We start from the raw sequence: 24,056 nt of genomic DNA, 5'->3' as shown, positions 1-24,056 counted from the left end.
TGCAGACAGCCATCTATTTATATATAGCTTTTGTTGCTTATGTTTTGCTCTAAGAAGAAAAGAGCATACCTAAGAAAAGTGTTTTTATATAGATCTAAATAGAATTCCATTAATGTATGTTATAATGTGTACTCATGCCTCCATTCAACAAGTATTTACTATGGACCTGTATGTCCTGCGCTACACCATGCTCTAAAAAATCCATGGATGAATAAAACAGGCAGTCTGTCTACTGTCTCGGAACTTTTCCTGAATCAAGAAATGAATAAACAAAAGGGTATAAAGTACAAATCATAAGTGCTTTGGAGAACACGTGTGATATGACAGAGAATTAGAAGGAAAGGGCTCCCTTTCAGGGTGGTCAAAGACGTGCCCCATGAACAGGAGACATTAAAGCTGATCCCTTATTATGAAAGAGATGGCCGTGCAAAGACCACAGGTAAACAGGTAAACCCTTTCAAAGGAAGGGAAAAGCCAGTGCTCTGTTCAAGGAATTAAGGGAAAAGGGTTGGATGGTAACAGGCTGGAGAGAGAGGGAGGCAAGAAGAGTTCGGAATGGTGACCCAGCCAGATCACGTGACCCCTCCTGGGCTTTGCTGCCAAGTTCAACTGTATTTTCCTCCAAATGCAAGCCACCTTCCAAGGACTCAAGCAAGTCTCTGGTCTTCTGAAAAGCTACCACTTAGTCTTCTAGTCCACAACTTTTCTTTCCCCTAAGCTTCTCCTACTCACATGTCTTCCCCCGCTCCCCGCCCCACCCTCTGAACTCCCTTTCAACGAAAATGTTCTTAATGCTATTCCATGGAGCAGAAGCAGCTGAGGATAGCGGTGAGGGAACTGGGGAGCGAAGAGGGGCTTAGGGAGGTTCCCTGTCCTCCTTGGGCTCCACATTCCTCATCTGAAAATGAAGGGTGAAAGATAATTGCAAAGGCTTCCCCGCTAGCTGGCTCTTTGATTTATTCACAGAGCTGCCATTTCAACCATAGAGCTGGGCAGGAAGCAGATCAGGTTAAGCCAGGGGGCGTCCAGATTTCTCCTAAAGAAACCTTCATCACGTACAGTTGATCATTTGTAAAAAGTAAATTCTCAGAATATCAGGCTAGTCTGTGCTCAAACAGAATTCACCAAGTCCGGAGTTAGGTACAAATAAGTTTCAGTTTATCAAGTGTTCCAAATGGTCATATTTCTGTTTCCCATATCTCAGTCAAGAAATAAAAAGTAGCTCTATTTCAAATATGCATGATTTAACTTTCTAAATGGAAAAACTCTGATAATTTAATATATGCAACTCCTTAAAAATGAAGTCTATTGTGTTTATGCAGTCTAAAAGTGTAGGTACTTACAGAAAATTTAGAAAACATAAAAAGCAGAAATAATATTAATATGCTCTTTGTCCCTCCAACTAAAGTAACCTATGACTTAATTTCTCCTTTTTTCCTGTACTTAATTATTTTTGCTTGCTTAATAAAAAGTTGTTACTGTACAGCAAATATGATTTTACAGCCATGTTTTTTAACCCATATGAAAAACTTTCCAGGTTATTATAAACGGTAAACATTAACATTCAAAACTTTGTAATACTGCATCATGCAAATATATCAAGGTTAAGTGCTTTCTGAACTAGAGAAATGTGGATTTCAGCTATCAATATAGATTTAGTATTTCTTAAATTTATTCTTCTCAAATAAAGAAAAATAAATAAAGGCACACTTTATATCGAGGAAATAAAGATATTTTACAAACTACACAAATGGACATATTCTTTCTATTCCTATAAAAACAAATTAGCTAATTAATTACATCAATCATGTTGCTACCAGCAGGGAATTATTTCCACAATATACATATATTTGTTTTATAAAACATGTTTGAGAGTGAAAGGCTCCTATGTGCCTCTAATTATGATAGTGTGATAATTTGCTCTGAAAGGCTCGACCCAAACTGAGCCCAAAAAGGGATATTTAAAGAGAGGAAAAACAAGACGAATTTCTATATCCAAAAGAAACACACTACACCCATCCTCCCCCCCACCAAAAAAAAAAAAAATTCTAGGCTGGTGATTCCCAAACCTATGTGGCTTCTAAAATAAATGTTCCCCGGCCTCCAACTAGCTCACAGAGCCAGGATCTTTGGAGGGGGAGCCTGGGAACCTGTATGTGACACTCTGCACAGTACTCTGAGGGGAGGCTGGGGGTGGAAAGAGGGGCACCCGCGCCCACGCTGCAGCCATTCTGTGGGAGGAACAGGCACAAAGTTTTAGTTTATCGCCTCACATCGACGGTGTGTTTCTTCTCCACTCCCACTGAATATTTTGATTCCATGACTCAGTGTATTTATTTAACGAAGAAAGTTTTCTAGACAGAAGTTTCTAGAAGTGGTCCTTACCACATGCATCTGAGTCATCTGAACTGATTCATCCGAAAATCCAAATCCCTGGGCCTGCGGCAGACCTACTGAATTGGGAACCGGGCAGCATGTCTGTCTTTTTCTTTCTTTCTTTTTTTTTTTTTTTAGATTTGATTTATTGATTTAGAGAGAGAGAAAGAGAGAGTGTGTAGGCGTGCAAGTGAGAGGAAGGGCAGAGGAAGAGGGAGAACCGCAAATAGATTCCTTGCTGAGCGCAGACCCCAAGCGGGGCTCGATCTCAGAACCCTGAGATCAGGACCTGAGCCGAGATCAAGAGTGTGACGCTCAACACTCTGGGAGCCACCTGGGCACCCACCCTTTTTTTTTTTTTAAAGCTTCATTTATTTTATAGAGAAAGAAAGGGGTGTAAGAGAGGGGAGGGGCTGAGGGCGTGGGTAAGAAAGTGCAATTTTAAATACATACCCAAAGGCCCAGGGTTATCCACAGAGACAGTAAAGCTGAAGACCCACGTCCACAGATGATGGTTAGTGCACTGGCCTTCACTTTCCTTAACTAGAACCCAACAGATCAAAAAGATCTAAGCGGAGAGTATGGTCATCTAATTGTTCGCTCTTTCCCTGATCCATCTGATTCATTCTTTCAGCAGATCTTGCTCGTTCTTCCCTAAATGTATTTCCACAGGTTAAACCCTCTTACCCCAGGTTCTCATCCTTCTTTTGTTGACACCAGAAATGACGGGCTAAAGGGGGCTTATTCTTTAAAGGCAGCAATCTAAATCAAACTCTAGCTTTTTTATATTATAAGTAACAAGAAATGTGTTGAAACTCACCAAGAGAAACATATATATATATAAAACACAGAGAGCAACAAATAAAAAAAAAGTATAGAAATTTTTAACCTCTGCACAGCAGCCAAGGTCCCACTAACAAATATTTTTTTCATGCAGAAAATTATGCTCGCCATACCTGACACAGTGCAAGTATGTTTACTGCAATTTAATATCCACACAAGCAGGAGAAGAGATTTAATAATTTTTCAGCTGGAATGAATTGACAGCCAGTGGTAGAAAAGTGCAGAGTCCACAGAATCGATAAAAGCCGCTGGCATCACAAAGCAGTACTTCTGCCCAGAAAACATCTCACAAAGGTCAGGTTTACAAACCACCAGGTAGCAGTATCACTTTCACATCTTTCCAGGGCTATTAAAATTCCATTAAACAACCTTCCAAAACTAACTTGCAGCCTTTAAAGTTCACCAAAATGATCCCAGAGACAGATCTGCCTCAGTTCAGATGCTGAAAGCAAAACCTTTGGTTAACTTCTATCTCCCGTCACCAAAAAAAAATCTTTTGCAAAATTCCATTTAGAAAAAGAAAAAAAAATTAAAGCAAATATGTATTTATTTACAACTATACATGTGGACCTAAGTGGGATGTACCCACTTAGTGAGAATGATGGATACCCGTCAATTCTCAGGAAATAGTTTTCAAAAGTAAGTTATTTCTGTTGCAGATCTTGGAAAGCCACCACCACAAAGTATCTAGTGTCATAAAATCACGCCTGTGTTATGAGACACAAGTACTCAATTATGCCTGAACAACAGCTGAAAGGAAGCAATATCCCTCGCCCACTTTAAAATTGAGCTTTCCAGGCTGTATTTTCACCACAGGTTCCAAGTCGCATATGGAATTTCATCAGGCCCCATCAATTCAGGATTAGCAACTCATCCAACATTTACTGAGCACCTACTAAGCCAACACGCACACTGCCACATGTGCCTGACCCCACAGCCTCCAGGCTCAGCCTTCCAGCCTAAAGCACAGATGGAAGGGAAGGGGAAGCATGCCACAGAGGACAGAGAGTATCTCTGGGCAGAGAGACATGGCCAGAGTCTTCATTACGTGCTTTAGTTTTCCTCCCGAAGACATAAATTTCATCATGTTTATTTGATCTCAAAAGCAGAAGGATTTGCACTCAAGCAAAACAGAACACAGGCACCTTCAGACCATAACAGAGAGTAGGGAGCTCCGTCGCCCCGCTCAGACCAACACCCGGCTGAAAGCACTGCGTTACAGCAGGAAACAGGCCATGTGTTCCTCTGAATCAGTGGTCTCCGCCTCTGGAAAAATCACTTTCTTGAATCCGTCAAAAAATTTAAGAATGCATCCCCATAGATCCAGATCATTAATTATATTCATGCACTTTTGTACGAATGCATTATGTACAGTATGAAATATACACAAAAGGAAAATTCCAAGGAGGAGAACATACAAGTAAACACAATGTTACTATCTTCTTCCTGCACGCCATGTCTCATCTCCCAGGATGACCCAGGGTTTGTACACCCTGTCTCTACAGTGGGATTCCTCTGTGGTTCCTAAGGGCTTCGGACGTGGGACCAAGGCACCACAGAGGCATAGCTAGTGAGGATGGATTGTTTAAGACTCCCCAGAAAGCCTTTCACAGTGTGAAGCTTTTCAGGGCTCGGCTACAAGTTTTAACCAGGAAAGCCAAAATATGCAACTTTAAGAGAGCAGAGAATGTGAATTTCAGTGTGAGAGGAGCCTGCTGAGAAGTACTACACCTCTCGGCACTCTCTACACGAACTCACGTGTGAAAATCTTTCAGACGAACACCAAGCCGGGTTTTTTTCTCCTTACAGACAACAAGCTTTCCAGAAGTTCGGAGTCTACACGGCATCTGTGACGATGGCCTACTTTCGATGCAATTCCCCATCAACACTTGACTTTTCTGTTCTCATTTGTTTTCCCGTGCCTCATTATTTTCAATATAATTCTGTACTTGCGTATTGGCAAGTTGTTTTGTAGAACACAATGGAGCCCCAAAAATACCACTCCCGTAACAGCGGGGACTGAGGACACTCCAGATTTGCTATGGACAGATACAAAAGGTATTCCCAGAAGCTCCCAGGTTTCTGTACTTTGGTCTGTATGTTCTCTGAACTAGGAAAATTCAGAGAATTATGAACAGACGCCATTCTGCCGAACAGCCTCGGGACTGCGTCCCTGTTCCCACCTAGAAGGTATGCTGTTTGCTCAAGGGTCAGCAAACTTGACCCAGTGGCCTCCCTATCTTATCAGCAGAAGTAACCAAAGGCTGATTGTAAGAATGTACGTTATCCTCCCTTTTCTAAGGCATGTGCCTATTAGCAGAAACACAAGCTGCTTCTGACAAATGCTCAATAAATACTTGTCGAATGAATGGAAAAATAACTATATAGTTGGAACAGTTAACTGAAGTTAACTGAGTGAAGGAGTCACTGGCCAGTGTGTTTTTTTCACAGACTGTGACGCTAGCATTACAGAAACCCCAAGACTCAGAAGGGCAAGTGGATTCTACTTAGGACCCTAAGTGCGCTCCAGTGGCGGTGGCAGTGGCTGACCATGAGAAGGCTTGCGAGGAGAAGCCCTGGCTGACTGGTGACGGGGGCCCAGAGTCAGGGAAGGTGCAGAGGTAACCCAGGGGTGGCCCATTTGTGGACACCGCCCCAGGTCCATAACAGACGTTCTGGAAATCCAGGTGCTTATACATGTTAAAAGGGCCAATGACTTTTGTTACCCGCTTCCTGATTCTGGGGATTTTAGCTTTCATTAGCCCCACGTGCTATCCTGTCCTTCTAAACCGGGAGGAGCCCCTCAATGACAAGAACCATGTATTTGTCATTTTGCTTTTCATCTTTTTAGTTCCCAGACAGCACAGTAAACAATCAGCAAGTGTCAGCTGACCCTTTTGTGATACCTTAGGGGATAACAAAAATCACTGCCCCTTTTAACTTAAGTAAGCACCTTTGCATTCAGAAACCATTGGGGGGGGTGTCAGCAAATTGGCACTTGTGTTGCCCCTCCCACCTCCCTAAGTCCGCTCCTTCCTTACTCAGCAACCGGGGTTTCCTCTTCAAGATCCTTCTCAGTAGAGGGGAAGAGGGTGAGTTATTTTATGGCTTCAACCAACAATTCTCAAACTACTGGTTCTCGACTCTAGTCCTCAGCTCTGGCACTCCGGCAGACTCACCTGGATTCTAGAAAGTGCAGGGCTCCCTGTCATAGGAAGTGCGATGTGACTGTCAAAAACAGGAACTGCCAAGTGACTAAAATGAACAGCCAGACTGAGTACAACGATCTATTCTAGATCAACATTAGGCCCTCCTTCTCTGGTGGATCTGGGACATATATAAGCATATTAGAAGCAATGGGAGGTTCTGCCAGTCTTCCTTAGTTTGTTTAGGTTAGCTTTCCCCAAAGGATGAACCCTGTCATCCCTAATTCCTGTTATAAATACAGCTTTAATGGAACACAGCCACGCCCATTCATGTATGTGTCGTCTGTGGCCGCTTTTAGGCTTTGGGGGCAGAAATGAACAGTTGCCAACAGAGCCCTTAGGGTCCACCAAGCCTAAAAAACTCACTAGCCAGCCCTTTCAAGAAAGGACTGGTGTGTTAAGGAGTTACAGGAATCTCCCATTGTCCGGAGGTTCACGTGAGGCCACTCTGCTTTTAGGAAAGACCAACATAACTACCTGTTGTTTTCTGCTAACTGCAAGGCACCCAAAGAGGATTTTTGTTTTTACCCCCAAAAAAAGAAAAAAAAAAAAAAAAAGCTGAGCATGAAGACAGCCGTCTGCACCGTTAGCAGCCTGCCACGGCAGGAGTGGTCAGTGGCCCTCTGAGATCCTTCCCCAGGAAGGCGCCCGGCTCAACCCTGTCCTGAGCCCCGGGGCTCAGCTCCACTGACCCACTGGCAAAATGTGTCTGTGCTTAGATATCAGGAGAGCCTGGGAGGGCTTATGTTGGGGGTCCGGGAAACACTCCAGATTTTTTGCACATAAATGAACAGTAATTGCTTCTTTGCTTGATGCCCCTCGGCTTACGAAGTGTTTCCCCGGCACGTTCTCTTTGCACAGAGCGGGGCAAACTGGGGCCCCAGAGAAATACCGAGGAAGCCGGCCAGTTCGGGGTTCTAGAGGTTCCGGGGCCAGGCCTCCGACGGGAGGGGCTCAATGAACAGGGCCTCACCTCTACGAAGACCGGGCTGGCTCGGCTTTTACTCTTCAAATTTCATTTGAAGAAGGGATTTCCCTTATTGCTTAAAACAAAAATAAATAAGGACTTGAGCACCACTGTCCTAGAAACTCACAGATCCAAATAGACAAAGACCAGGTAAACTGTACTCTGCTTTGCCAAGGACAGACGTAACTAGCATTCTCTGAAATCTAAGTCATTAATGTTGGCTTATTTAAACTGAATGTGTGACACATAACCATTTAGGCCTCAGGTCCTCTTATCCGGTGACATGTATCATGCACACCACATATAAGTAGCTGTCTCATTAAAATTTTTTTTGAAAAGTTACAATTTAATATTATATTTTGGGTTTCTTAAAGAATCAACAGAAGAAAAGGCCATGTGCAAACTATATCTAGAATTTCTATATATGACCAGCTAAAAGCAATTTTATACTTCTATATGTATTTTATATGTTATATTTATATTTTATATGTAGTATTTTAATATGTATTTTATATGTTATATTTATATTTTATATGTAGTATTTTAATATATTTTATATATTTTTATTACATTATTCAATGTCTCTTATGAAAGGAAAATAATTCTTCTTAGTGTCTACAGCCTCGAAACATGTACCTGACTCATTATAAACTATACACTTCCTTTTACACGCTCATATCAAAGTATATAAACCGCTGTGTTCCCTTATTCTTCTCTAGAGCCAGGATTCACCAGTTTGTAAAATTATCTTCCCGCTTTGCAAACATAATACAACATTTTATAGCACTTTTATTTTCAGGGTCCATTACATGCACAATCTTGTATTTCTTTTTTTTTTTTTTAAAGATTTTATTTATTTATCTGAGAGAGAAACCGTGAGAGAGGGAACACAAGCAGGGGCAGAGGGAGAAGGAGAAGCAGGCTTCCTGCTGAGCAGGGAGCCAGATGCCAGGCTTGATCCTAGGACCCCGGGATCATGACCTGAGCTGAAGGCAGACGCCTAACGACTGAGCCACACAGGTACCCACATGCACAACCCTTTAATGTAAGCTGCCTAAAATCCTCCTTGGAAGTTGACAGTATATAACAAACACTTAAATTAAATTATTAATCCTATAGAAGAAAGAAATTTCTCTGTGTCAACACAGCACAAATGAAACTAGGAGTCAATGAGACATTTAAATAACTGCCATGGAAATTAACAGGATGTAGCTATTGGTCTCCTTTCCAGTCTCAGATCAGACTCAATATGCAGCAATCACTGCTCACAATGATGAGTCAAATGCGGCTTGATACAAACTGTAGAACTCGACGATCCAAGTTCATACATCCAAAAATCAAACACTGCTCATGTCCTTCCCTACATAAAAGGTCAGGAGGTAATGTCTTCTAGATGCATTCCATAATTAATCTTACACACAAAAAACAGCAACTTTGCAAGTCTCAAATAAAACAGAATTCGTTTTTTTAACATTTCAACATTAATACTAAAATCACTCAACACCAAGAAACTCTCTCCCTGCTCTGAATATTTCACCTTAATTTATTTACCTTTCCATAACCGGTTTATGCCACTTACCCTGCAAGGGTTTTCAGATTCATGAGGGAGAAAAAAGTAGCAACACACAAATGAGATCTAGAAAAGCACACAATCACTATAAAAATAGCTCATCCATCATCTCTACATTTTGATTCCAGAGGCAGCAGTGAAAGGTGCTGTTTCCACACCACTCACCCAGCACACTTAGAAAGGTTTGCTCCATCACTTATACAACTGAAACTGATTGATTAGCTGCTAGAGAAAAATCAATACAAATATCCTAGAAAACACTAGCTTGTAAATTCATTCTGGCCCCAACAAAGTCCTGGTCACAGCCTGACGTGTTTTTCTAGATATCTAAAATGCAACCATGTCAAACCCTGGTCCCCGAACACCACGATGCTGAGGAATTTTTAAAACCGGAATCTCGGCAGAGGTGAGGAGGTAGGGGGAAAGTTTCCCCACAGGCTGTTAGAACAATGAGAGAAGAAACTCAAGTTACGTGATAAATCTTATACTCACGTTCAGGACTGGCCACAAAAATGATGAACACATTGAGAAAGTGTAAAGGTCAAGGGGACTGAGTTGAGAGAAAAAGGGGGGAAAAAGGCAAGGAAATCAACTAACTATAAACTAGATACATACATATTACATATGTATTAATGTATTGTACATATTAATGTAATGTACATATTAATGTATTAATATGTATATTATACACACATATATGCATGTATTTTTGTAAATGGCAAACTAAAATTTCTATTTAAAAATGTAAATAATTTTTATTTTAATGCGATCCATTCAAAATTTAATGAGCTCCCTCATTTTTGGCAGCTGAATGTATAGTCAGTATATTTTTGGTGCTTTGGGAATCCACTGTACATTCAGAATGATTCCATGATTATTTCAGGATCTCTTCTGAATGCTTCCTTCCCTTTGGGTCAGCCCTTAGCCTCTCCAATCATTAGACCACTATGAAATAAATTTATATGAATATAAAATGTTTCATAAATATGCTATTCAAAAAGAAATTGTGCTCTTATTCTATCATAGGCCAGGAAATCTGGGTTCTATCCCCATTCTACAACTGGTACAGAGTTTTTGAAAGTCATTTGGTATTTCTGACACAAAGTCATCAAAAACTTTAAGAAAAAGAAAGGAAATGACTTTTCAGGATGGGAAATTAACTTCCACAGACAGAGTAGCTCTCATCAAATTTATTGGAAACATATTTAAAAGGGTCTTCATCTTAAAGCAGCCTTTCGAAGAACCACATTGTTTATTATTAATTATACGGCCATTTAATAATAATGGTATCACGCAGAATTTAAGGGTTTCTAGCTCAAAGGATATTCCTAACACCTGAATTATTTAGAATTAAATACGCAAAAATCACAGAGATAAGAGAGAATTTCTTCTATTTACCTTCATAATTATTCTTCACAATTTTAAAAGTTCACATATAGAAAATCTGTAAGATCAGTAACATTCCAATGTATTTTGCAGAAAAAAAGAAAATGAACTCAATCCCTTTAAAATGTAAGCTATCAACAGGTACCTCCTATAGTGGAAAAAGAGTATACGGCCATTCTCAGCACAAATTTGCTTTTCTCAAATTAAGAGAATGAAAGGTAATAGTCACACCAAATAGTTTCTATCTACAGAGTCCTAAAATATGTTTTAGCATCAAAAGAAAAGTTGTCATTTGACTCTATTCGTTAATGTCTATTACAGATGTGTCAATATTTTCCCTCAAAATTAGATTTATAAAAAATAAAAAAATTTTTTTTAAAAAAATTAGACTTCTTGGATTCACTTAAATTCCTTCAGTTTAAGTAGCATGTCTTCTTCATAAGAAGAACACAGCCAATTACTTCCTGTAAGTTATCTCAAATTCTAACAACAAAGAATAGGAAACGTCACAGTAACAAGGAAACCAAGGCCTGGAGGGGGCAAGTACCTTCTTCAGACTGGCGTGGCTGGTCAGCAGCAGAACACTTTTCATATTCAAACCCTCCTATGGCAAAGAACATTGAATACCTAACTACTTTAAGTTCTCCTAACCATCCTGCCTTGCCTAGGAAGTTACGACGACCTCAATATTTTAGTAACACTACCATACCAGAATCAAATGAGCTCACCAGTCCAAAAAGTAGCAATTGGTTTCAGCTCCTCTAATACACAGATACCAAGACAATGGAAGTTACACAGCCAACATTCCAGGGTCAGGAATAAAAAGGCAACACACCTACACACACATACCCAAACACACGCTCATGATGATGAAAGCAATACTAACCCAATCTCTTTGAGTGCTTTCTCTGTGAGTAAACAAATGCTACATCGCTGCTGACCTCAGATACAGTCTTTGTAACATTCACCTTAAGTGGCCCAACCCACTTTGGCTATGACGATGCTAAGTGACAATAAAGTCTGAACGAAGTCACACTCTGTACTTCCGCTGCTCAGAGGGCATTTCTAAAGATAAGTAACATAAGTCAGAGAACTAAGTTGGATATCTTTAGGAAAAAAATCTACAATCAGTTTATAAAAACTGATTATTCCTTTCTGGTTTTGCCTCAAGTCAAGCGTAATACATAAATGTGTCCAATTAAGGAGGGCACGTGATGTAATGAGCACTGGGTATTATACAAGACTGATGAGTCACTGAACTCTACCTCAGGAACTAATAATACACTATATGATAATTAACTGAATCTAAATAAAAATCAATCAATCAATGTGTCCATACTAAGTGGTGAAGCAATCACATCAAAATGTTAGGAGAGGTTATAGGTGAAGATAGATATAAGGGAGCGAAGAGAATACCTTCACTTCCTAGATGATGATTTATCAGTTTTAGACCTTTAAAATAAATTTTCAGAGTCAAGTGAGAAGATGTTTTAAGACTTACATTTAGCTGTGAAGAGAAATGCATAATGTTGGAAAAGTACTTCGAAAGAACTAATTCATACTCCTACCAATTTGCAGTGTTTGGTGGATAGATCATAGAGTTTTAATATCCCCATTTTCTGACAGATATATGGAAAAATAAACACCAATTTAGAATGCCAGGAAAGGCATCATTTTTCAAATAGATGAGGTTTCTGTGCAAATGTATGCCCTTTCTGAACACGGCTTAATGTAGTCATGTTGTACAAAAGACAATCACTCAGACTGTTCTTCATATTAGATAATTACCTGGCTCTAAAACAGAACGCCGGCAGGAGTCAATGAGCATCTCTTGTTTCTTGTTCAATATAAGTTGGATGTGAATGAAGGAAGGGACTGAACTCAGGTTGTAAAAATAGAACAAATTTGTTGGGAGGTGTTCATAAATCAATCAAGGTACTTTTCTTTCTATTATGGAGAGCATTCCAAATTCATGTTGATAAAGGCTTTCACAGATTAAATAAAGAAACGTGTTCAGAACTCATACTATCACTTCTAGGGTGTGAAGTACTGAAAGTTGCACTCCAAGTTACTCGCTAAAAGGACAAGTACATTGCCAATAACTATTAACCCGCAAGATTATGAGACAATAGATTATATCATGTTAGGTGTAAAGACACACCAATGTTATACACACATATTATAAACAAAGACAAAAGAGAAAGTCTATGGTTTAAGCAGTTAGTGTCAACACAACTGTGACTCACATTAAAGATAAGTCTCATTATATGCTGAGAGATACCTAAACAATCACATTTTCCAGCAAGTGATGATTTGGAAGCAGCTGGCCACCTACACAAAGAGTTATTCTCATCAGGTCTCTTTACCCGTACCACTCTTTGCTGGTCCACAGTTCTGCAGATAAAGAGGGTGAATTTTTTTTTTTTTCAGGGTGATCTTTATTGACCAATAGTAAAATCTACCTTTTTCAAGGCTCCTGGAAATACTTATTCACTCTACATTCCAAATGTCCAAAAATTACCAAAGAAAGAGTTAGAAATCTTGAAAAGTAGTTTGCTCAGTCCACAAAAGTCTTCATGCACATTAGACGGTCATGGATTTCATTTTTATTTTTTATTTTTTGTCTTTTCTATGAAGTGACAATGGGTGATAAAGTTCAAAATACATCATAGGAAAATGGAAGATGGAAAAGTAGTAAAAGAAGAGTAACAGGAACACTAGAACCTGGTTGGTTGAATCTGGTAACATTTCTGCTATTTAGGCTAAAATATTTATAAACTCTCCAGAAAGCTAAAGCAGCATCATATATTTAAAGTGAAGGGTTATTTAGAAGAATATTATAATTTATTTAGAAGGCTAAAATCGCACATAATTCTAGAAAATCTTACCTTGAAAAGACTGTTTGGCTCTTTCTACTAGTTCTTCTATTGGGTAACTGGCCAAATTTCCTCTGGCGTGTTTAGTTTTGCAGTAGGTACAAGCATTGAGGCACCTGTTCAAATGAGGCAATAAATGGGGCTCAAATTTTTAAAAAAGATAGTACACACCTAACATGGGAAAAGACCTAAAACATACAACCAGATGTTAATTTATAACACGTGCCACTTGAAATGAGAAAAAATGAAAAACTAGTATCCATCCATCATACTTCATACTTACTTTATTTCCACAAGACACAGAAATTTACAACGTGCAATTCTTTTTAAGCTTCAACTATTCAAAAATAATTGCACAAATCACACAGTATTATCTCCAAATGAACATAGCGATGAGGAACAAAGTTTATAAATGCTTACACTGATTAAGTAATCAAAACAAATTCAAGATCGGCATTTTTTTCTAAGCCACTGACATTGCTTGGTCACTATAAAAGTAGAAATTTAGTATTGCTTATGTATACTGTATTGCTTAGAAATAATAAAGCATATTCATTCAATTTTCAACTAATGATATAAGAATAAACAGGCAGCATAGCATTCTCATAACAAAATATACCCTGAGAAATTTTCAGATAACATTTCTCACTCCTGAAGTCAGAAAAAATACATTAAAACAAATCCAATTAATACTCTATAGGATTCCATTAGAGAAAGTAAACAAGGAAACTGACATTCGTTTTGAAAAATAAAAAAACAGATTTCCCAACTGTCTGTAGACATAATAAAGAATTATCTTTGAAAAACTAAAATATTGGCTCTACTCTCATAATTTTTAAATATGATTTAAATATTTTGTTAATATAAAAAAAAAAAACAGTTACAACATAATAGAACAGTCCTATGCCAAAAAGGCTCAACCACACTGAACAAAACCAAACAAGGAAGTAACTCTTCACTGATTCAACTGCTAAAATGAACAGCAAGGTTTTAAAACACCATTATAATATAAATGCTTTAAAATTTCAAAATGAGAAAAAAATGAACTTTTAATAACTGAACCTGACCAATGTGTAATTTTGCTAATATGTGACTATGAGATACATATGAATCACCGTACTCAGCGGCCAAATATGCAATGTTTAATTTCTTTTTTTTTTTTTTTTTTTTTTTTTTTAGATTTTATTTGCTCATTTGAGAGAGAGAGAGGGAGAGAGAAAGACAGTATGAGCAGGAAGAGAGGAGAGGGAGCAGACTCCCGGCTGAGCAGGGAGCCTGATGTGGGGCTCGATCCCAGGACTCCAGGATCATGACCTGAGCTGAAGGCAGACACTTAGCCAACTGAGCCACCCAGGCGCTCTGCAATGCTTCATTTCTCATAATTTCTGCATGGCACTTTTAAGTAACACATATATTTTCAAATGATTTTTACTGTTTACCCAACCACATAACTTTAAAAAACTATCATTCTTTTCTTCCTAAGCTGTGTTCATTTTTTTAAGATAAGATAAAACACAGATTGTGATCTCTCTCTTATGAGCACAAATTCTAGTCTCCCGGTTGTTAAAGGTCTTCTCTTCTCAATTTCAATCTGTTTCATAAGAAGGGAAAGGAGAAAACTGTTGCGGGCCTCTCTCTGAGAGGATAACTCACTTTTGTTTAGTTTTGACTGAGTATCAGACACTATTCTGGATGTTTTATACCTGTTATCTCATTCATCATTCTAGAGTTCAGTGTTATTATCCCCGTCTTACAGATGAAGAATCTACTTCAGAATGTCTGATCATCACCTGACACCAGAGAAATACAAGAAGACATAAGCTACAGAGCTGTTCATAGTAGGTAATGTAGAAGAAATCTAGAAGAAATGCACGAATTCCTAAAAACATACAACCTACAAATATTAAGTCATGAAGAAATAGAAAATCTGAATAGATCAATAATGAGTGAAGAGACTGAACCATATATCCCACTGTGGAAGCACAGGACTGGATAGAGTTTTACTGATGATTTTTGTCAAACATTTTAAAAAGAATGAATACCAATCCTTTTCAAACTCTTCCAAAAACCAGAAGAGGAGGGAATGCTCTCAAACTCATTTTATAAGGCTATTATTATCCTGATAGCAAAGCCAGATAAGGACACTGTAAGACAAGAGAAATACATGTAAATATTCCTCATGAATACAGATGCGAAAATTGCAATAGAATACTAGCAAACGAAATTCAACAGCATACTACTGGAAGAATCATATACCACGGTCAAGTGGAATTCATCCCTGAGAAACAAGGGTGGTTCAATATACACAGATGAAGAAGTGTAATACAACACATTAATAGAATTGAGGACAAAAATCACATGTTCATTTCAACAGATACAGAAAAACTATCTGACAAAATTCAACGTCCAGTCATAATAAGAACACTCAACCAACTGGTTGCAGAATACTGTACCATGAGAAAATAAAGACCATACAGGACAAACCCTCAGCTAACATCAGACTCAATGGTGTAAGGGTCACAGCTTTTTCTCCAAGATCAAAAACAGGACAAAGGCATCTACTCTTCCCATTTCTATTCAATCACCCTCATGTAAGTCCTGGCCAGAGGCATTAGATAAGAAAAATAAATAAAAGGCATCTTAATCAGAGAAGAAGTAAAGTAATGTTTGCAGATGACATGATTTTTTTTTAAAAGATTTTATTTATTTGAGAGAGAAAAAAAGACAGCAAGAGAGAGAGAGGGAGCACAAGCAGTGGGGGGAGAAGGAGAAGCAGGTCTCTGGGATCATGACCGGAGCCCAAGGCAGATGTTTAACAGATTGAGCCATGGAGGCATCATTATAGATGACAAGATCTTATCCATAAGAAATCCTAAAAATTCCGCCAAAAACCTGTTAGATCTAATCAATGAATTCAGTAAAGGTAGAAGATACCAAATCAACATACAAAAACAAAACAAAACAAAAAAACCAAACAACAACAAAACGAAAAAACAATAGTATTTCTATACACTAACAATTTATCTGAAAAAGAAATAAACTCCCTTACAATAACACCAAAAACAGTAAAATACATAAGAACATTTTCTTTAAGTTTTTTTTTTTTTTAATTTGACAGACAGAGATCACAAGTAGGCAGAGAGGCAGAGAGAGAGGAGGAAGCAGGCTCCCTGATGAGCAGAGAGCCTGATGCGGGGCTCGATCCCAGAACCCTGGGATCATGACCCAAGCTGAAGGCAGAGGCTTTAACCCACTGAACCACCCACGGGCCCCCATAAGAACATTTTTAACCAAGGAGGTAAAAACCTCTACACTGAAAATAATAAGGCAATGATGAAAGAAACTGAAGAAGATACAAATAATTGGAGAAACAGTCCATGCTCAGGGATTGGAAGATTTAATATTGTTAAAACTTCATACTACTCAAAGATGTCTATAGACTCAATACAATCCCTATCAAGATTCCAATGGCATTTTTTACAGAAATAGAGAAAATAATCTTACAATTTGTCTGGAACTACAAAATACTCTTAATAATAGCCAAAACAGTACTGAGAAATGGGAACACAGGAAGCATCACATTTCCCGATTTCACACAATATTACAAAGCTACGGTGATCAAAACAGTATGGTACTGACTTAAAAGCAAATAGACAAGTGGAAGAGAATTAAGAGCCCAGAAACAAACCTATGTGTATACACTCAAGTAATATTTGACAAAGGAGCCAAGAGTATTCAGTGGGGAAAAGATTGGTCTATTCAATAAATGCTGCCAGGAAAACTGAAAGTTTTCTTGCAAAAGAATGAAACTAGATCACTGTCTTATGCCATTCACAAGAATTAATTTGAAATGGTTTAGGAAAACTGGGAGTTTAATTGCAAAAGAATGAAACTAGATCACTGTCTTATGCCATTCACAAGAATTAATTTGAAATGGTTTAAAGATTTAAATGTAATACCAAAAACCATAAAAGTTCTAGAAGAAAACACAGGAAGAAAATTCCTTGACAAGGGTCTTGGCAATGATTTTTCAGATGTGACACCTTAAAGCACAGCAACAAAAGAAAAAGTAAGCAAATAGGACACATCAAACTAAAAAGCTTCTTCACAGCAAAAGAAGTGAAAGACAAAATGAAAACACAACCTATTGATTGGGAGAAAATATTTTCAAACCACACATCTAATTCATAATATAATAAGTGATTCAAATATTTGATTATTATTCCATAATAAGAAATTCCTAATATCAAATAAGGACTTTATACTCAAAATATATAAGGAACTCAACAGCGAAAACAAACAAACAAATAATCCAATTTAAAAATGGCCAAAGAGGGGCGCCTGGGTGGCTCAGTGGGTTAAGCCGCTGCCTTCGGCTCAGGTCATGATCTCAGGATCCTGGGATCGAGTCCCGCATCGGGCTCTCTGCTCAGCGGGGAGCCTGCTTCCCTCTCTCTCTCTCTGCCTGCCTCTCCATCTACTTGTGATTTCTCTCTGTCAAATAAATAAATAAAATCTTAAAAAAAAAAAAAAAGGCCAAAGAATCAAAATAGTCATCTCCAAAGAAGACATACAAATGGCCAACAGGTACATGAAAAAGGGTTCAACATTATCAGTCATCAAGGAAATGTAAATCAGAACCACAATGAGATATCACTTCACACCTGTTATGAAGGCGATCATCAAAAAGACAAAAGATAACAAGTGTTGGTAAGGATGTAGAGAAAAGAGAGGGAACAGCTGGCCACTGTTGGTGGTGATGTACATTGGCGCAGCCACTACCAAAAACAGTATGGAGGTTCTGCCAAAAGTTAAAAATACAACACGCATATCATCCAGCAATTCCACTTCTGAGTATATATATCCAAAAGAAAGGAAATCACAATCTCAGATGTCTGCATCCTCATTGTCAGTGCATTATTTACCAAAGCCAAGACAAAGAAACCACTTCAGTCTGTCCAACAGTTAGTAGATGAACAAAACTATGGTAGCATGTGCACGTATCCACACATACACAACGGAACATTATTCATCCATAAAAAAGAACATCCATTTCCAACAACATGGGTGGGCTGAGGGCTTTATTACGCTACGTGAAATAAGTCAGAGAAACACAAAGTGTGTATGACTTCACTTTGTGAAGATCTACAAACAAATGTGAGATCTACAAAAAGGTGATGAGATCTACAAACAAATTCATAAAAACAGAGAAGAGACTGGTGGTTGCCCGAAGTAAGGAGTGGGGATGGGAAATGGGTGAACGAAATCTAAAGGTAGAAACTTCTAGTTACAAGCATAGTTATGTTCTGGGAATGTAATATACAGCATAGTTATAATTACCAACACTGTATCTTATATTTGAAAATTTCTGAGAGCTAGATTTTCAAAGTTCCTATCACAAGAAAAAAAATGTTAATCATGTGCAGGGAAATCTGTTTACTAAACTTACTGTGGTGAGCATTTCACGATATAGACATAAATCATTATGTTGTATACTCTGAACTTATACAATGTGATATGTCAATTATATCTCACTAAAAATGGGCGGGGGGGTAGTTGAGTAAGTAGCTTGCTCAAGACATGTAGTTGAGGTTCAAATCCAGGCCTGCCAAATTTCAAAGTTCATGCTATTTCCATACAATCTGACTCCCCAAAATAAATGTGTGTCAAACACCCTAGTAACATACAAATGCAAATAATAAACTAGTCAATGATCTGACATGAGATACAAGTAATGTAGCATCTGGATTCAAAGATATGACCAGTACTAGCATCCCGTATATGAAGTTAGTTGTCTAAAGCATGTGTTTTTCGCCTTTATTCTTTAGAAATCTAAGACTAAGTTTCTTTTCTATCCACTAGCCCCAAGTTATTTCACCCTTCTTTACAAATTGTTTTTCATCTTCTTGCTGGCTCTGGGGAAAAATATGTCATCTCATTGGATATACCATATCTTTTTAAATTCTGTTGCTCTGTGAGGCACCTAGGTGGCTCAGTCGGTTAAGCGACTGCTTTTGGCTCTCAGGTCATGATCCCAGGCTCCCTGCTCAGTGGGGAGCCTGCTTCTCCCTCTCCCTCTGCTGCTCTGCCTGCTTATATCTCTCGCTCTGTCAAATTAAAAAAAAAAAAAATCTTTAAATTCTATTGCTCAGGTTCTCTCTGCCCTTCTCAGGCACCATGGTAAGGTTCAATGCAGCAAGCCCTACCATTCCTCCATCTATAATATCCCCTTATGATGGGCAGCTGTCACTCAGGGTAGATCAGCACTCTTGCAGAGAATCTGCTCTCTTTGCCTCCTGAAACTACTTCAAGTCTCCTGACCCTTTTCTCTTATTTCTATTACCAATGGAGAGCTCCATAAATTAAGCAGACAATCTTAATAAAAGCTACTACTATTTCTGACTTGGGCTATTTCTTAAAAGTAACTATCTTGAGGGACACTAGACTGAAGAAGGGGAAGGAAAACAGAGGAAGTGAAGGGAAACATGTATTTGAAACATTTGTAACATGAATGAATGAATGAACACATGTAAAGTATTTAGAACAGTGTCTATACCTAGTAACTGATTAGTAACTGTTGGCCACTGTTTAATGTGACTGTTCTAAACAATTCTATAAAGAAATAATTATGCATTATCCTGTTCCAGGTATACTGAGCCTGGGTGGCTCAGTGGGTTAAAGCCTCTGCCTTCGGCTCAGGTCATGATCTCAGAGTCCTGGGATCGAGCCCCACATGGGGCTCTCTGCTCAGCAGGGAGCCTGCTTCCTCCTCTCTCTCTGCCTGCCTCTCTGCCTACTTGTGATCTCTCTCTGTCAAATAAATAAATAAAATCTTAAAAAAAAAAAAAAAGATAGGTTCATCCTTATCTGCAGTTATCAAAACATATTATTTTGATAAAGTGAAGATTTCTGTACAGTGTATTTCTTCAAGCATGTTGTAACAACACAATTTCAAGCATTAAATCTGCTAAGCCTTCCATTTAAAAAAGAGAGAAATCAGTTACAACTCACAGGAAAAATAGGTACAACAAAATCAAAAAAGAAAGAATGAGTTTTTGATGACATTTAGGTTGAAAACAATTCCCTCCACCAACAGGAATTACAATAACCAATTATTTCGACATGACAAGCTTCTAACAAAATAAAGGGATTCATCATAGAAACCTTTATGAGATACTTTCGGTTATCTGTAAACAATTAAATAATTGTCTGGTAGTAGGAACATCAAGCCAATTTCTTCAACCGTCAGAAAACAAAAGATCTTTGAAGGTTGACTGTTGCAAGCCAAAACCAAAAAGAGATGCTGTGAAACTCTGAGGAAGAAGGAAAATCCTGAAAAGCCCTCACCTGTTCTGACAGAAGAACGAAGCGAGCACACCCCACCTACCACTCTGTGTAAGGATGTCCCGGGGCCACAGGCCGACAAGGAACTAAACACCTCAAAAGCAAAGAGAGATTCAGCATCCAGTTAAGCAGTGTAACTCGTAAGTCTTAAAAAGCATCTGTGGCAGAATATTTTTCAGTTACAGAAGCCAGAGAGATGAAATAACAATTTTCACAAATTAAAATATTTCAAAGGGCTCAAATGCATAACAAAATGTCAAATTTAATACCTAAGCCACAGAAAGCAAATGAAAACTAAAAGTTTTAACATATTCAGTTTTTTTCTTTTAAAGAGCATCTTTAAATATCACAAGTTCTGAAATAATTTGAAAATCAGAGTTATACTTCTAAAAATTTCACCATACTGACACCGTTTTTTATGGGGAAGGAAAAAAAGCTTACGTGACTCAGAACTCTGTTTCTCTCTGTGTTTTAGGGTCAAAAATATATTTAAATACCCAAAAATACTATTGGGGACTCAGACATTAACACGTTAAAATAGCATATTCAGTTTCGTCCACATAATTCAATCCATATTTATTTTTAATCAATTGACAAAGTACAATGCTCCTCAAAGCTTCAACCTTACCAAATAATAAGCCCCTTTACAGAGCTAAACTTTACAAAAATCATGCTGTAGCACTCGCCATGTTCTTCCATATCGAAGGAAAATGAAGCTAACCAAACCAAACCAAAACAAAACAAAAAACTCCTCGAGAAACAAAAGGTTCACACAGGACAGGCTGTGCCAGACTTGGCTGTGCATAGCCTATTGTGAGTCCTGATCTTGGTTTTAAAAGTATTTCCAGGAAAAGCCTTTTGATCTTTTAAGCAAATGTAAGAGATCCTCCTATCATCAGGATCTGATTAGATCTTCAAATGATAACATAATACCTGTTTGCCAAACTCGAAATCCTGACCAAGCAAAGAAAAAATGACTTCCTTAAAAACTAACAAAATACAGTTCTAAACCCTTAAGTTTCCTGTGGTCAGGAAGCCTCCAACCTAGACTGAATCTCTCCACTGGAGTCACCAATTCCATCTTCCATCCCCAACTCCAAGACCTTATTCAAACAATTATGGCCTCTCTCTTCAACTGCTACCTTTCCGAAGTTGCTTTTCCTTTGGAAAAAGAAAGGAAAGGAGGGAAAGAAGGAGGGAGCTTAGCAGCAGCCAAACTTTCTCCTACTTACACTGAATTCAAACACAACTGCCAACTCAATTTTCTTCTACCTCCATTAGCTACAGGGCCACATCCTTTGCTTCAAAAAGATGTTCTAACATATATAAGCTCTATATCCTTACTTCCCATTCCTTTTAGCTAAAACAAATTACCTTTATCATCACTACCCATCAATCTTGTGTAAAAAGCACCACACCTTTAAAATCACCTGGTTTGGGTAGAGAGGGTTGCTAACAATAGTAAAAGGTGGTTGCTTTCCACGGCTTCATTCAGCCTCACAGAAATCCTGATACCAGCATTTTTACACTAACTTTCAGAGAGGAAACTAAAGTTGAAAAAGATTAAGAAATTTACCCAAGGTTACATAGGCAGCTCAATAAAAAATGAATCTAGCTTTTTCTTTCTTTCTTTCTTTTTTTTTTTTTTTTAACTAAACTCTACATCCAACCTGGGGTTGGTTCCAACTGAGCCAGCCAAGAGTCCCCCAAAATGCATCTATCTTATCTGAAACTCCTTTATCACTGATTGTACTTTACCTCCCTTAAGATGCAACATACTGTGTGTAAGAACATATGATGGGTGGGGAGGATCCTAGGAGATGGTGGACTGGGAAGCTCCAGGATAGGGTGTTCTCACTGCACCCCCAGAGTCTGTCTGATGTAACAATTTTGGAACCCTGGTGTCTGCTAACAGCTTGCAACTTACAGGGGAAGATCTGAATGGCAACTTTTGGGTAATTTCAGTTCTTAGCACAGGAGCAGCTACCCTTCCTACTCATGCTTTACCCCAGCCATGTGTTCGACAGCAGCTTACACACGGAATGCGGGTGGTAGGGTGGGCAAAAAGGACCTTGCCCTCAGAGTATCAGGAATGATGCTCTGATTGCTACTTCTTATCACAGACGCTCAAAATGAAGAGGTGACCGCCACTGATGCACCTGCCCACACTGTTAAAAGTCTCTGTCTCTCTAGCTGAAATGACTGCGAGGAGATTTAAAGGGCCAGCATCCCACCTATCCCTTCATTTTTCGCTTTTTTTTTAGGGAGCCCAGGTATTAATTAGGACACTCAAAAAACAACTGCACATATGAGCAAAATTAGAAAGTGACCAGATATGCCCAAAAAAGGATCAGAAGAGACCCGAGAAGATCTTACGTTCATATTTCAGGCTGATCCTAACCAAAAACAAAGCATACAACAATTAAAAAATACATAATAACAAAATCTAGCAAAACCTGTGAAGGGGGAGAATCTCATTTCCTGAATTACCACATTATTAGATTCAACTGTCAGTTGTTGGGGGAAAAAAAAAATAACAAGACATACAAAGAAAAAGGAAAGTATGTCCCTTTCGAAGGAAAAAAAATATGTCAACAGAAACTGTCCCCATAAAAGTCCTATGGCAGATCTACTAGAAAAAGACTTTAGGGGCACCTGGGTGGCTCAGTAGGTTAAACCGCTGCCTTTGGCTAAGGTCATGATCTCGGGGTCCTGGGATCGAGTCCCGCATCGTGCTCTCTGCTCAGCAGGGAGCCTGCTTCTCTCTCTCTCTCTCTCTCTGTCTCTCTGCTTGCCTCTCTACCTACCTGTGCTCTCGATCTCTCTCTCTCTCTGTCAAATAAATAAATAAAATCTTTAAAAAAAAAAAAAAAAAGACTTTAAAACAGCTGTCTTAAAGATGCTCAAAGAACTAACCAAAAAATGTGGAAATCAAGAGAACAATCAATGAAAAAATGGAAATAAAAGAACAGAAAGCACAAAAAAAAATTCGGAGCTGAGAAGTACAAGAATCAAAATGAAAAATTTACTATAAGGATTCAGCATCAATAACAAAACACAGGGAAATGAGCTGAAAAGGAGCACAGGTTTTATGCTTACTGACATTAAGTTGGTACACATTCAAATTAGTATTAGAACTTTAGAATGTTATAGGTAACCCCATGGTAACCATAATGAAAACAGCTACAAAATATAAACACAAGGAAATGAGAAAGTTACTTAAAACTTTCACTATAGGGGCGCCTGGGTGGCTCAGTGGGTTAAGCCCCTGCCTTCGGCTCAGGTCATGATCCCAGAGTCCTGTGATGGAGCCCCATGTCGGGCTCCCCACTCAGCAGAGAGCCTGCTTCTCCCTTCTCCTTCTCCCTCTGCCAGCCGCTCTGCCTACCTGTGCTCTCTCTCTCTGTCAAAATAAATAAATAAAATCTTAAAAAAAAAAATTCATTATAAAAAATCGACGAAATGCAAAGGAAAACAAGAATGCAGTA

At 38.5% G+C, this 24,056-nt stretch overlaps 1 protein-coding gene across 4 annotated transcripts in view; it reads right to left on the bottom strand.

The window, feature by feature from the left end:
- The window catches only part of CDKAL1 (CDK5 regulatory subunit associated protein 1 like 1), a 647,814-nt gene that overhangs the window by 331,561 nt on the left and 292,197 nt on the right, over nucleotides 1-24,056 (bottom strand). For all 4 annotated transcript variants that reach the window (XM_013060790.2, XM_045085085.1, XM_004761260.3 and 1 more), the window contains one exon: nucleotides 13,237-13,340. In XM_013060790.2, coding sequence (XP_012916244.1) covers nucleotides 13,237-13,340 — 104 coding nt within the window. The remainder of the gene's footprint in view (nucleotides 1-13,236; nucleotides 13,341-24,056) is intronic.

The sequence above is a fragment of the Mustela putorius genome, unplaced genomic scaffold (genome assembly GCF_011764305.1).
Source record: "Mustela putorius furo isolate JIRA1106 unplaced genomic scaffold, ASM1176430v1.1 tig00000831_pilon_pilon_pilon, whole genome shotgun sequence".
NCBI classification, from domain to species: domain Eukaryota; kingdom Metazoa; phylum Chordata; class Mammalia; order Carnivora; family Mustelidae; genus Mustela; species Mustela putorius.
This window is presented reverse-complemented; position numbering and strand designations above follow the sequence as displayed.